Source organism: Dermochelys coriacea, chromosome 20 (genome assembly GCF_009764565.3).
Source record: "Dermochelys coriacea isolate rDerCor1 chromosome 20, rDerCor1.pri.v4, whole genome shotgun sequence".
Taxonomy (NCBI): Eukaryota; Metazoa; Chordata; order Testudines; family Dermochelyidae; genus Dermochelys; species Dermochelys coriacea.
The window spans coordinates 9698324-9710741 of NC_050087.2; the positions used below are offsets into that span (position 1 = coordinate 9698324).

The 12418-nt window shown below is 47.2% G+C and overlaps 1 protein-coding gene across 5 annotated transcripts in view; it reads left to right on the top strand.

The window, feature by feature from the left end:
• The window catches only part of LOC119846000 (adhesion G protein-coupled receptor E1-like), a 32448-nt gene that overhangs the window by 8695 nt on the left and 11335 nt on the right, over positions 1-12418 (top strand). For all 5 annotated transcript variants that reach the window (XM_043506761.1, XM_043506762.1, XM_043506763.1 and 2 more), the window contains exons 4-9: positions 1949-2025; positions 2618-2707; positions 4428-4611; positions 5586-5702; positions 6599-6798; positions 8018-8188. In XM_043506761.1, coding sequence (XP_043362696.1) covers positions 1949-2025; positions 2618-2707; positions 4428-4611; positions 5586-5702; positions 6599-6798; positions 8018-8188 — 839 coding nt within the window. The remainder of the gene's footprint in view (positions 1-1948; positions 2026-2617; positions 2708-4427; positions 4612-5585; positions 5703-6598; positions 6799-8017; positions 8189-12418) is intronic.

Below are 12418 nucleotides of genomic sequence, written 5' to 3' on the forward strand. Positions count from 1 at the left end.
TGAGTAGCCTGGGTTTTAAATCTATTTTGACTACAGTTTCTGTGTATGGCCCTGGTGTAAAGTCTGTTGATTTTGATGGGGCTCCACTGAGTTACACCAGCTGAGAATTTGGCCCAGCATGCCATCCTAGGCCACCACTAGCCACAGTTACTCAGGCTATGTCCATACTACAGAAGCTACAGCAGCAGGTACGGCGCTGCAGCTGTGCCTCTGTAGCACTGTTGTGTAGACACTAGGTACAGCAATGGAAGGGGTTTTTCTGTCACTGTAGTTAATCCACCCCGCCGAGAGACGGTATCTGGGTTGATGGAAGAATTCTTGTGTCAACCTAGTAGGGTCGACATTGGGTTTAGGACGCCTTAACTACATCTCTCAATGGTGTGAATTTTTCACACCCCTGAGTGACATAGCTAGATCTACCTAACTTTTAGGTGTAGTCCAGCCCTAAGATTGTACCTGTGTTGCTAGCTGCACTCAACTAGTTTCCGCCCAGCTCATGCAGTTAAGCAGATGCTCGCCAGCTGTTCTGAATTGGTTTAAGAACCGTTGCAGTTTTGCTCCTACACTTGGTTGTAATGCCCTCTGGGTACCCAAGGGAATTTTGTGCCTGATTCTTACTTATGCCACTCCTGTGCTTGAACCAGGGCACAGAAAGGGTGGAGGAAAAGGTAGCTTTGAGCCACCTTTGTGCTCTATGCATTCTGGGACCATGCAGGGTTGCTGTAATTTACCCTCTGCTTCCCATGGCGCCTGAGAACCAGAAAGTAGCTGTAGCATGGTACATTCTGACCACATCCTTGATCTACCTTGCAGATGAAGTCAAGATCATGTAAAGGCCCTTATACCAGCTCCACACTAGCTGTGGAGGGTCCCTCCACAGGGAACATTCTTAGGAGCCTTTTTCCACCCACTTGAACCGCCTTTTCCAGACCAGAGCAACATAAGGCTTTTAGTGTAACTGAGGCCTGCTCAACACCTACAACTTCAGTCATTCATAAAGCAGCCTAAGCCTCAGGGTAGGCAACACTAGGTCAATAGAAGAATTCTTCTCTTGTCCTAGCTGCCACCTCTCAGAGGTGGATTTACTACAGCAATGGAAGAACCCTTCCATCACCATAGTCAGTGTCTATACTACAGTGACACAGCTGCAGCTGCACAACTTTAGCATTTCTAGTGTAGACATACCTTGATGAGACTCAGGCCTTTTAGAAGTACAATAGCAGGGTTAGAACAGTTCTTGGGAAGGGAAACGTCTCGAGTATTGATGTAACAACTGTCATCTTGGTAATCACTAAGGAACAAACCCAGGACCTTGTAACACCATGACCCACTCCTGATTGAGCTAAGGGACGAACTCCCATAGCTAGGAACTGTAGCAGAACCAGACCCTTGGTGGAGCAGCCCCCGAGGACACATAAGACACACTGATCAATGAGATACACAGACAAAGCTTAAGTGAGTATTAACCAGGTGATGTGTGGACACACATCAGGCTTTTAGGGCTGAGCATATTGCTAACTGATTATAGACTCAGTTGAAAGTTGTCAGACAGGGCTTAAGGGATCAATGGAGTTAAAGGGAGAAAACACCTGCTGGGTTTCAGGAGATCACCAACTTTGTATTCTGGAAGGAAGAAAGGATGGCCCTTGTGGCTAAAATGCTAGGCTAGGACTCAAGTGATCAAGCTTCCATTCCCAGCTCCGTCATAGAGTCCGTGTGAGTGTGGTCTTAGGTATGTCACTTAGGCCAAGATTTTCAAAACCGCCTTGTGATTTTGGTTGCCTAACCTGAGACCTTAAAGGGGCCTGATTTTCAGAGGGTGAGTGCTCAGCACTTTTGAAAGTCAGGGCCCTTTTAAGATGTCTCAAATCATGAGACACTTTTGAAAACCTTAGCCCTGCAGATGTAGACTTGATGTAATTGTCCGTGCCTCTCTTTCTGTTGCTAGATGTTACCTTTAAATGCCAGACTGAGACTCAACAGATAAAAGAGCAGTTGAAGATGTGCAAAGATGTCTTTCAGCAGGTATGTGTAAGGGGTTTATTTGGGCTTTGAGGGTTGTCACAAAGAGTATACAGAAAACTTTGAGCCTGAGGATTCTCTGCTTATCCAAGGTTTACCACTGACTTCAGTGGGAGCAGAATCAGTCCAACACAAAGTGCTTTTGAAAACTCGACCATATCATGCTTAGGTGTGTGACGCCCCCAATGAACATCAGAGTTATGCAGTTGAGGCACCAGCCAGAGATACAGGAAGTCAGAGTTCGGTTCCCATCTCTGCCCCAGACTCACTGTGTGACTTTGGGCAATTTGCTCAGTCTCTCTGTGCACCGGTTCCCCACTTGTAGAAGGCGGATAATAATCCTTACAAAGCCCTGTGAGGAAAGGAAGGAGAAATTCATTAATATGAATGAAACCTTCAATAGTATGTGAAATATCAGCATGTCTGTGGGCTTTACCACACTTAGCCTTAACATGTTTTAATCTGTGGGCATTGTAGTGGGACAGCCAGCCAACCAGAGATCAAAGCAAGATCACGATGAGGAACCATTTACCTTAATTTTGGGTGGCTTTTCCATGCTTGTAGAAATAACCCATTTCCTCTGATTGTTCTGCAGGGCAGCACCAGTGAATTTTGCTCCTTCATGAATTCAACCTTAGTGAATTTGGAGACCATGTGTGCAGAGGACAGAGCAGCATCGCTGGAGGTTAGAGGTTCTGCCCTACGTGTGTGGGCGCTCTATGGCCAAATGCCCTGAGCATTGGTATAGCAGTCTCACTTTGGGGGAAATTACAGGTTTCAGAGTAGCAGCCGTGTTAGTCTGTATTCGCAAAAAGAAAAGGAGTACCGGTGGCACCTTAGAGACTAACAAATTTATTAGAGCATAAGCTTTCGTGAGCTACAGCTCACTTCATCGGATGCATTTGGTGGAAAAAACAGAGGAGAGATTTATATACACACACACAGAGAACATGAAACAATGGGTTTATCATACACACTGTAAGGAGAGTGATCACTTAAGATAAGCCATCACCAGCAGCAGGGGGGGGAAAGGAGGAAAACCTTTCATGGTGACAAGCAAGGTAGGCTAATTCCAGCAGTTAACAAGAATATCAGAGGAACAGTGGGGGGTGGGGTGGGAGGGAGAAATACCATGGGGAAATAGTTTTACTTTGTGTAATGACTCATCCATTCCCAGTCTCTATTCAAGCCTAAGTTAATTGTATCCAGTTTGCAAATTAATTCAGCAGTCTCTCGTTGGAGTCTGTTTTTGAAGCTTTTTTGTTGAAGTATAGCCACTCTAAGATCTGTGATCGAGTGACCAGAGAGATTGAAGTGTTCTCCAACTGGTTTTTGAATGTTATAATTCTTTACGTCTGATTCTCTACGTAAAAGAATGAATGGACATAAATCAGACGTAAAGAATTATAACATTCAAAAACCAGTTGGAGAACACTTCAATCTCTCTGGTCACTCGATCACAGATCTTAGAGTGGCTATACTTCAACAAAAAAGCTTCAAAAACAGACTCCAACGAGAGACTGCTGAATTGGAATTAATTTGCAAACTGGATACAATTAACTTAGGCTTGAATAGAGACTGGGAATGGATGAGTCATTACACAAAGTAAAACTATTTCCCCATGGTATTTCTCCCTCCCACCCCACCCCTCACTGTTCCTCTGATATTCTTGTTAACTGCTGGAATTAGCCTACCTTGCTTGTCACCATGAAAGGTTTTCCTCCTTTCCCCCCCCTGCTGCTGGTGATGGCTTATCTTAAGTGATCACTCTCCTTACAGTGTGTATGATAAACCCATTGTTTCATGTTCTCTGTGTGTGTGTATATAAATCTCTCCTCTGTTTTTTCCACCAAATGCATCCAATGAAGTGAGCTGTAGCTCACGAAAGCTTATGCTCTAATAAATTTGTTAGTCTCTAAGGTGCCACCGGTACTCCTTTTCTTTTTGGGGGAAATTGTAGCTGCTCTTCAGAAAAGGGGTGTGGGTGTGTATGTGCATGATCTCTAGCTGAAGTGGCAGGGGATCTGGGTTCTGTCCCCACTGGTCCTAGGAAGATCCAAATTGCTTCCAGGGCAACACAGAGAGAACCTAGACGCCTGCTGATTTGTTGTAATGTTCTCTGGCACCTACACTGAAGGCACCAAGGATGAGGAGCGAATGACACACCGTGTTAGACGTACCCTGGCTTCAGGTTACTGTGAAGTCCTGAGCAAGCCTCAGTAGCCTCACTCACTCAGTAAAGGGCTCCCTCTTTTGAGAATGCTGCAGTCCCTCTGAATGGGAAGGTCACTATGAACCCTTATGTCCCTAAAAGGGTCATTGTTCCCCTGGGAGTCTGAAGAATGTGGCTCATGAACCACTGAAATCCTCCGTCCTTCTCAGGGTATTTCCTTTCCCAATCCCAGGAAGTTGCTCGCCCCTTTGGTTCCTTCTTGAATAGCTCCATCCTCAGTATTGGTGGGAACGAGAGCAAGAGGGAGGTGGCCTCTGCTGTGACCCTCCTCTTGCGGAGTGTGGAATTGGCTGCACTGACGGCTGCTTTGAGGTCTCCTGAGAAGAAGACCCAGAACATGACAACAGAGTTTATGGGTGAGGAGGATGAGAGGCTCCCACAACAGTTCGTGGTGGCTGTGAGAAGGGGGTTATACTCTTTTCAAGACAGAACACCACTGAAGCTTCACTGCCCCTCTCTCAGGGTTTAAAACCCAGCCGTGGGTGGCAGGTGAATGAGCCACTGAGAGAGGTTAACCATTGAGAGAAACTAGCCCCAGGCCCCTCCTTCTCTGCCCAAGGCCCGTCCCCTCCTCTTCCATCCCCCGTCTTCCACTAGAGCCCAGAGAAACCCGCCTCGCACCCCGCAGTATCCCAGACCCGGAGTGTCAGATGGGTAGTGCAGCGGGGGCACCCCCAGCCCTAGAGCTCTGGGTAGCTGGAGCCTCCCCAACTCCAGCACTGGGGAGATGGGCAGACAGCATGATGTGGCATGGCCTCAGCCCCAGCGCCCCCAGCCCTGGGCCTTGTGAGCACCGGCCCTAGCCTGCCTGCCCCAGGCTCTCAGCCATGGAAGAGCAGGAAGGGAACTGGAAGCAGGCAGGAGGAGGCCTGGAGGCGGAGCATGGCATGGCCATGCCAGGCTGTTTGGGGAGGCACAACCTTCCCCAGCCTATGCTACCCGCCACCCATAAACCCAGCCCTGGGGCTTTGCAGCAATAGCAGCTGCCTGAGAGGGTTTTAAAAGCAATGCAAATCTCCTGTCACCACACGCAGCTGCCATTGCTTCCTCCTTTCTCTCCTTGCTCCAGAAAAACCCCTTTTTGCTGCTTCCCCTGCTAAAGCGCAGAGGTGAGGCAGCAGGGAGAAGTTGCCTTATGCCTCTTGGCACAGTGGCATCTTCATGGGGGCACAGGCATGACGGATCACAGAAGGTCAGCCAGAGGGGCTTAGGGAAACACAGAGGCATGGAGGTGAGGAGAAATTGGGGAATGGTGGTGGGATTCAGAGATGGTGGAGCTCCAAATCTGCCTTGCCCTTGCAGCAAGAGGCTTTGCCATTTCCCTCCCCAGCTATCGAGACGCTCCTCGTCCCAGCTGCAGGTCGCTGTGATGAGGTCTTCAGGCTGAGAGGTCAGAATCAGACAATGGACATTCACTGCAATGCTGTCACCAGAGCAGCCACAAAAGGTACTATCCTGGTGCTTCCCAGGCACTCACCTCTTTAGACACCAAACCCCAGGCCTAGTCTCCCCTTCATCTCACCCCACACTGCCTTGCTTGCCTTTGTTATCCTGACACTAGTGTGGACCTTGTTGGCTGAGCCAGTGTTTCTCAGGCCATTGAGCTCTGCAGAGCCCTTCATACCTAGCTGTCCCGCAGCATGAAAACCAACCCATGTGGGGCAGGGAGGAGAGAAAAGCTTTGATAGGCATATGAATTGGTCCAGAGAATGGAAAGATCAGAGATCCGTTGGCTCAACACATGATGTCCTGATGATGAGCCCAGCTAGGCCCCAGGTTGACGTGTGTGACTTCCTGGAATGGAAGCAGGATAATATTTACCAATTTTACTCCAATTTTCAAGCCAGTATGACGTAACTGGGACTTGTTCTTAATTCTTTAGCCCCAGGGAAAGCTCCTCACTAACCAACCCCTCTGCCTCTCCTAACCAAGAAAAACTATGGCTTCACCTCAGTGCCTTTCACCTAGTGTACCGAGCTGGATAATGTGCAGTATGGGGGTATGATTTCTAAAGAGCACTAACTAACTGTGCATTAATTGGTCCATATAGACCCTATATAGTGTGTACTAAAGGTTCCCTAGTGTGCTTTAATGTACGTTAGTGCACTTTAGGAATCACACTCCCATAGTGCACGCCAGATGTTTCCAACACAGAAGTGCTTCTGTGGAAGAAGAGGGAGGAGGCAACATATTCTAGGAGTTAAAGCTCAAAATGCTATCCAGGACTCTTGGGTTCTTTTCCCAGCTCTGCCCCAGACTCGCTGTGACCTTTGGCACCTGGCTTGCTCTTTCTTTGTCTCAGTGTCCCTGCCTCTATGATGAGGCATCATTTCATGTTTTCAGATCCTTGGGCTGTTGCTTTTATTTCTTACTTCACCCTGGACGACATCATTAACACAACATTTCTCAAAGAGGGAGATCTAATGGCTGATGAGAAATTGAGGAATTTTCACCTGAATTCCAGGGTGGTGAGTGGGGCTATCGGAGATGGGAGGCCCATGAACCTCTCCAAACCTGTGAACTTCACCCTGTGCCATAGACAGGTGAGTGTAGATCCTTTTACTTTGCTGTGTGCCTGGGACTCCAGCTGGTCACTTAAAAGGTGCGTCTCCTGCAGGGCATTTGAGTTCTGCTGCCTTTCTGGACTGAGAAACAGTTAACTGAGAAAGAGAGGGAGCTTCTTCCATCCTGATGCTGGGGAGGACATTACATAGGTTTCACACCAGGCCTGATTGGGTTATGATTCATCATGTAAAATGTTCAGGAGTAACAACTGTGCCTGGCTCACCCCTTAGAGCAGGAATAAATGGAAGGCAGTTCCCTATAGCAGTGGTCCCCAAAGTTTTGAGAGTCGCAACCCCCCCCCCACCCCATTCACAGCCCTTCCCCTGAGCCAGGGCCGGGAGTGAGGCCATGGCTCGGGGCAGGGGGAAAGGACACAGACAGGGGTAAGGGGCCAAGTATGGGACTGCAGCTGGTGGTGTGTCTGGGTCTGGAAGCAGGGCCAGAGCCATGGCTGGGAGCAGGAATGGAGCAGGAGCCACGCTGCGGTGGGGGTCAGCAGCTAAGTCCTTGGCGAGGTGCGGCTCCACTCGCAGCCCCGCCCCTTCCCCCAGCCTGGGCCGGGAATGGAGCTGCAAGAGGCTGGGGCTGGGAGTGGAGCCATGCTGAAGCTGGGGACGGTGCCAGACATGGGACTGGAAGTCAGGGATGCGACCACTGGTGGGACCAGAGCAGAGCTCAGGGTGGGGAGGGGCTGGGTGGTGCTCCCTCTCTGCCCCCCATGGGGACTGACCCGGGACCTGTCATCTCCCTCCAAAGGGGGGTGCACCACACAGTTTGGGAACCTCTGCCCTATAGATAGAAGAGTTCAGGGAAACAGCATGAGATAGTGCCATCTTTGACAAAGTAATGAACTTGCTAGAGTGCATGTGGGTATTTGTGGGGGTGTGTGTGAATGCCTTTTAATGGCTCAAATCAAAACTTCACAATTGTGTGTCATAGACCCCACAGTGCCCAGAGTTAAGGGAATTACCACTTTAGCTCTAGGGTCAGGGACTTGTGCTATTGGAGCTGGAGGATATCACTTGTATTTCCACTGCCAAAGGGAAGTCCCAAATGGCTGTTACGTGCAGCACAATGAGAGTCATGAAGTTGTTGATGACTTCAGGTTTATTATTGTCTATTAGAAACGTGTGACAAAAGAAACAGTATTCTCCCCATGATCCAGTGAGGATGATGATGTGGTGTTTTTGTTTCCAGGCAAAGAAAGAAGAGGAAGAGGCTCGCTGCGTTCACTGGAAATTCATCTCTGGGAAAGGCACCTGGGCTGAGGATGGCTGCAAAATTCTCCAGACGAACAGCACTCACACCATCTGCAGCTGTGACCATCTCTCCAGCTTCGCACTCCTGATGGGTCTCACCGGAGTGGAGGTATCTCAGTGTCAGACTCAGATCAAAGGGCTGGACTCTGAGCTCCTTACGTGGACAAAATCAGTGGGAATTTTGCCTGAATGACCGCTGAGTAGGAACCTCAGGGTATAATCTGTGGCCATACAGGATGGGCGGGGTTTTGATCTGAGGTGCCTAGAGTAGCCCACACTGAAAATGCCAAGGTCATGGCAAGCTGCACAAAGGAGAGCAGATTTCCCCAGAACTGGTGGTTAACACTGTAGTTAGAATCACCAACCAGTCACAATCTGTGCTCCAGATCCCCAACACTGGTTATTGAGAAGCTGAAAAAAAGAAATCACACAGCCCCCTTTATTGCATTCCAGTCTCTGGCTCCCAATCAGCAGATAGGGCCAGTAAAATCAGAAGTTACTTAAAACTCTATTCACTTAACAAAATGTTCTTCTGATCTCCTAAGGGGCAGCCACATTGTCAGGTCAATATTAGTTTGGCTCTTACCCAAAATACCGTGCTGCCAGTCAATCCTTTGGTATCTAAAAGTAAAGGTTTTTATTATAAATGAAAAGAAAAGAAAGAGAAGAGAGTTGTTAAATGATCAAAGCAATCCAATACATATGACTTCAAGGTCCATATATCAGGTTCTTAGCAGCGTTGGTGAGTTTGCTGGCTTGTAAAGTCCCTCTGGAACACATCCAAAGCTTAGATGGGTCTATCAGACCTTTGTTCAAAGCTTCAATTTGTCAAGAAGTTACTCCAGAGGTGAGAAGCAGGATTGAAGACAAAATGGAGGTGATGCAGCTGCCTTTTTCTATCCTTTTCCATGTGGCTTGTACTTCCTCTGTCGGAAACACAAGCTCACAGCACATGGGCATGGAAAGGTACTGGGAGTCCCCTGTCCATGGGCATGTCCTGCTGACTCATGGGCATAGCCCCTGGCTTCTCTCAATGCATTCATTCTAGAGCTCAGCGATTCTCAAACTTTAGCAACCTGAGGACCCCCATTTTGATTTAAAATTTTTCGCAATCTGCCACTCAGCCCCAGGCCCCACCCCCATTCCATCTATTCCCCTAAGGCCCCACCCCACCTCTTCCCGCCCCCGGTTCACCCCTACTCCTCCACTTCCCTGTCTCTTTCTTCCCCCTCCCCTGAGCACCCCCCATGCCCACTCCTTCCCCTCCCTCCCAGTGCCTCCTGCATGCTGCTGAACAGCTGTTCTCCAGCATGCAGAAGGCACTGGGAGCGAGGTGGAGGACTTGGTCAGCAGGGACTTTGGACCCCCTGGAGTGTCCTCGCAGACCCCCGTTTGAGAAACGCTGGTATGTTACACTAATAAAAATGATACCAACAGGATCTTGTAAGAGGGACAAGGCAAATTGCCACATTTTATTGTAAATACAACAAAATATTCTTATATGCAATTTCCATATAGATCCATTCACACACACAGACATTCACACACAGGTTCTACATAAAGGTGGTTATAGTTACCAGCCTAGATGTTGCTCGTGCCAAGTCACTGGCAAGGTGGCCTGGACACGAGAGTGGAGCCGAGTCGTTGTCAGATGCGCATCCGATGCTCCTGGAGGGTGGTCGTAGAACCAAACTCAAAGAACACAGTCCCTGAACCCAATTTTTATAGGTCTCTGGTTCAATACAAGTCTATGGAAGTTGCTTCATCATGCTGAATTTACAATTGAGATGACCATCAATTAGCTCAATCAGCAGGTGGTACATCCATGACAGCTCCATGATGGCTAGGTGTTATCTTCTTGTTCTTCCTTGATGCGTTTTGAGTGGATTCCGGTTCGCCCTCCGGGGGTCATCCGGTTATCTCCACTTTGCATATTCTTCGGCCCATCGATATCAAGGTTGAAATTCTTAGGATTAGGCTGGCACCATTTACTAACCAATTATTTCCCTGCTTCAGGCTCTCAATTCCATGCACTCATCATTCATTCTTTTACTTAACAACACAATCTATGACTCTTGATTCATTTAACAAGTTTTATCCCACTATATATTTTTCCCTCTTTGGGTACCAAGCTTTACATAGGCATGACAAGGGGACCTGGCGGGGGAAGAGCATCAGGGTGTTGTTTTAAAGAACAGCATTGTTTCCTCAAAGTTCCTATCACTTTCCAGCACAGACTCTTTGTCCTGTACCGGCCTGAAATAATTAGCACTTTGGCCTTGCATTTGTTACAGAGTGAAATTCAACAGCATGGAACTGATGTTCATACCTTTTTACAATACCTATATACTCTTTTGTCTATCTTTATTTCTACTACTACATAATTATAACTCTATCATACTTATATAACTCTGAGGGCGACCCAACAGGTATAGCTGATTACCCTTGATGGGCCATCAAACAAACTGGATAGTGCTGATGCCAATCTGTCTGGGACTATCAGAGGCTCATTCACCTGCGCATCTACCAATGTGATATATGCCATCATGTGCCAGCAATGCCCCTCTGCCATGTACATTGGTCAAACTGGACAGTCTCTACGTAAAAAAATAAATGGACACAAATCAGACGCCAAGAATTATAATATTCAAAAACCAGTCGGAGAATACTTCAAGCTCTCCGGTCACTCTATTACAGAGCTGAGAGTGGCTATCCTTCAACAAAAAAACTTCAAAAACAGACTCCAACGAGAGATTGCTGAATTGGAATTAATTTGCAAACTAGATACAATTAACTTAGGCTTGAATAGAGACTGGGAATGGATGAGTCATTACACAAAGTAAAACTATTTCCCCATGTTATTTCTCCCCCCACCACCCTACCCTCCACTGTTCCTCAGATGTTCTTGTTAACTGCTGGAAATGGCCTACCGTGCTTGTCACCATGAAAGAGTTTCCTCCTTTTCCCCCCTGCTGTTGGTGATGGCTCATCTTAAGTGATCACTCTCCTTTCAGTGTGTATGATAAAACCCATTGTTTCATGTTCTCTGTGTGTGTATATAAATCTCCCCACTGTATTTTCCACCAAATGCATCCGATGAAGTGAGCTGTAGCTCACGAAAGCTTATGCTCAAATAAATTTGTTAGTCTCTAAGGTGCCACAAGTACTCCTTTTCTTTTTGCGAATACAGACTAACACGGCTGCTACTCTGAAACCTATCTGGGGGTGTCACCCAGAAACACAGCACAGACATATCACACATTTATAACTCACGATGCAAAGATGATACATACATATAAACAAGATGATCATACTTACAAATTGTAACTTTTCGACTGATACCTTAGATGGTATATCTGGTAAGATTCATTGAAATTTTGTAATATTGTTATACATATAAATGGTCACCCATATTCCATAGAATCATAGAACTGGAAGGGACCTCAAGAAGTTATTTAGTCCAGTCCCCTGCACTCAAGGCAGGACTAAGTATTTTCTAGACCATCCCTAACAGACATTAGTCCAACCTGCTCTTAAAAATAATGATGGAGATTCCACAACCTCCCTAAGCACTTTATTCCAGTGCTTAACCACCCTGACAGTTAGGAAGTTTTTCCTAATGTCCAACCTAAACCGCCCTTGCTGCAATTTAAGCCTATTGCTTCTTGTCCTATCCTCAGAGGTTAAGAACAATTTTTCTCCCTCCTCCTAGTACAAACTTTTATGTATTTGAAAACTGTTATCATGTCCCTCTCAGTCTTCTCTTCTCCAGACTGGACAAACCCATTTTTTTCCACTCTTCCCGCATAGGTCATGTTTTCTAGACCTTTAATCATTTTTGTTGCTGTTCTTTGGACTTTCTCCAATTTATCCACATCTTTCCTGAAAGGTGGTGCCCAGAACTGGACACAATTTTCCAGTTGAGGCCTAATCAGTGAGGAATAAAGCGGAACAATTACTTCTCATGTCTTGCTTACAATACTCCTGCTAATACCTCGCAGAATGATGTTTGCTTTTTGCAACAGCGTTACACTGTTGACTCATATTTAGCTTGTGATCCACTCAGGGCCATCCTTAGGCATATGTAGCTGCATAGGTGGCTGTGTAGGGCACCTGAAAATTTGGGGCACTGCTCGGGCTTAGTGTCCACCCTTCTGCCTCTTCCTATCCCTGTTCTGACCCTTCCTGCAGGCTCACACAGCTAGCTGCTGCAGCCTGGTGACTCTACTCCAGAGGGGATCTAGAGTAGCAGCCGTGTTGGTCTGTATTCGCAAAAAGAAAAGGAGTACTTGTGGCACCTTAGAGACTAACAAATTTATTAGAGCATAAGCTTTCGTGA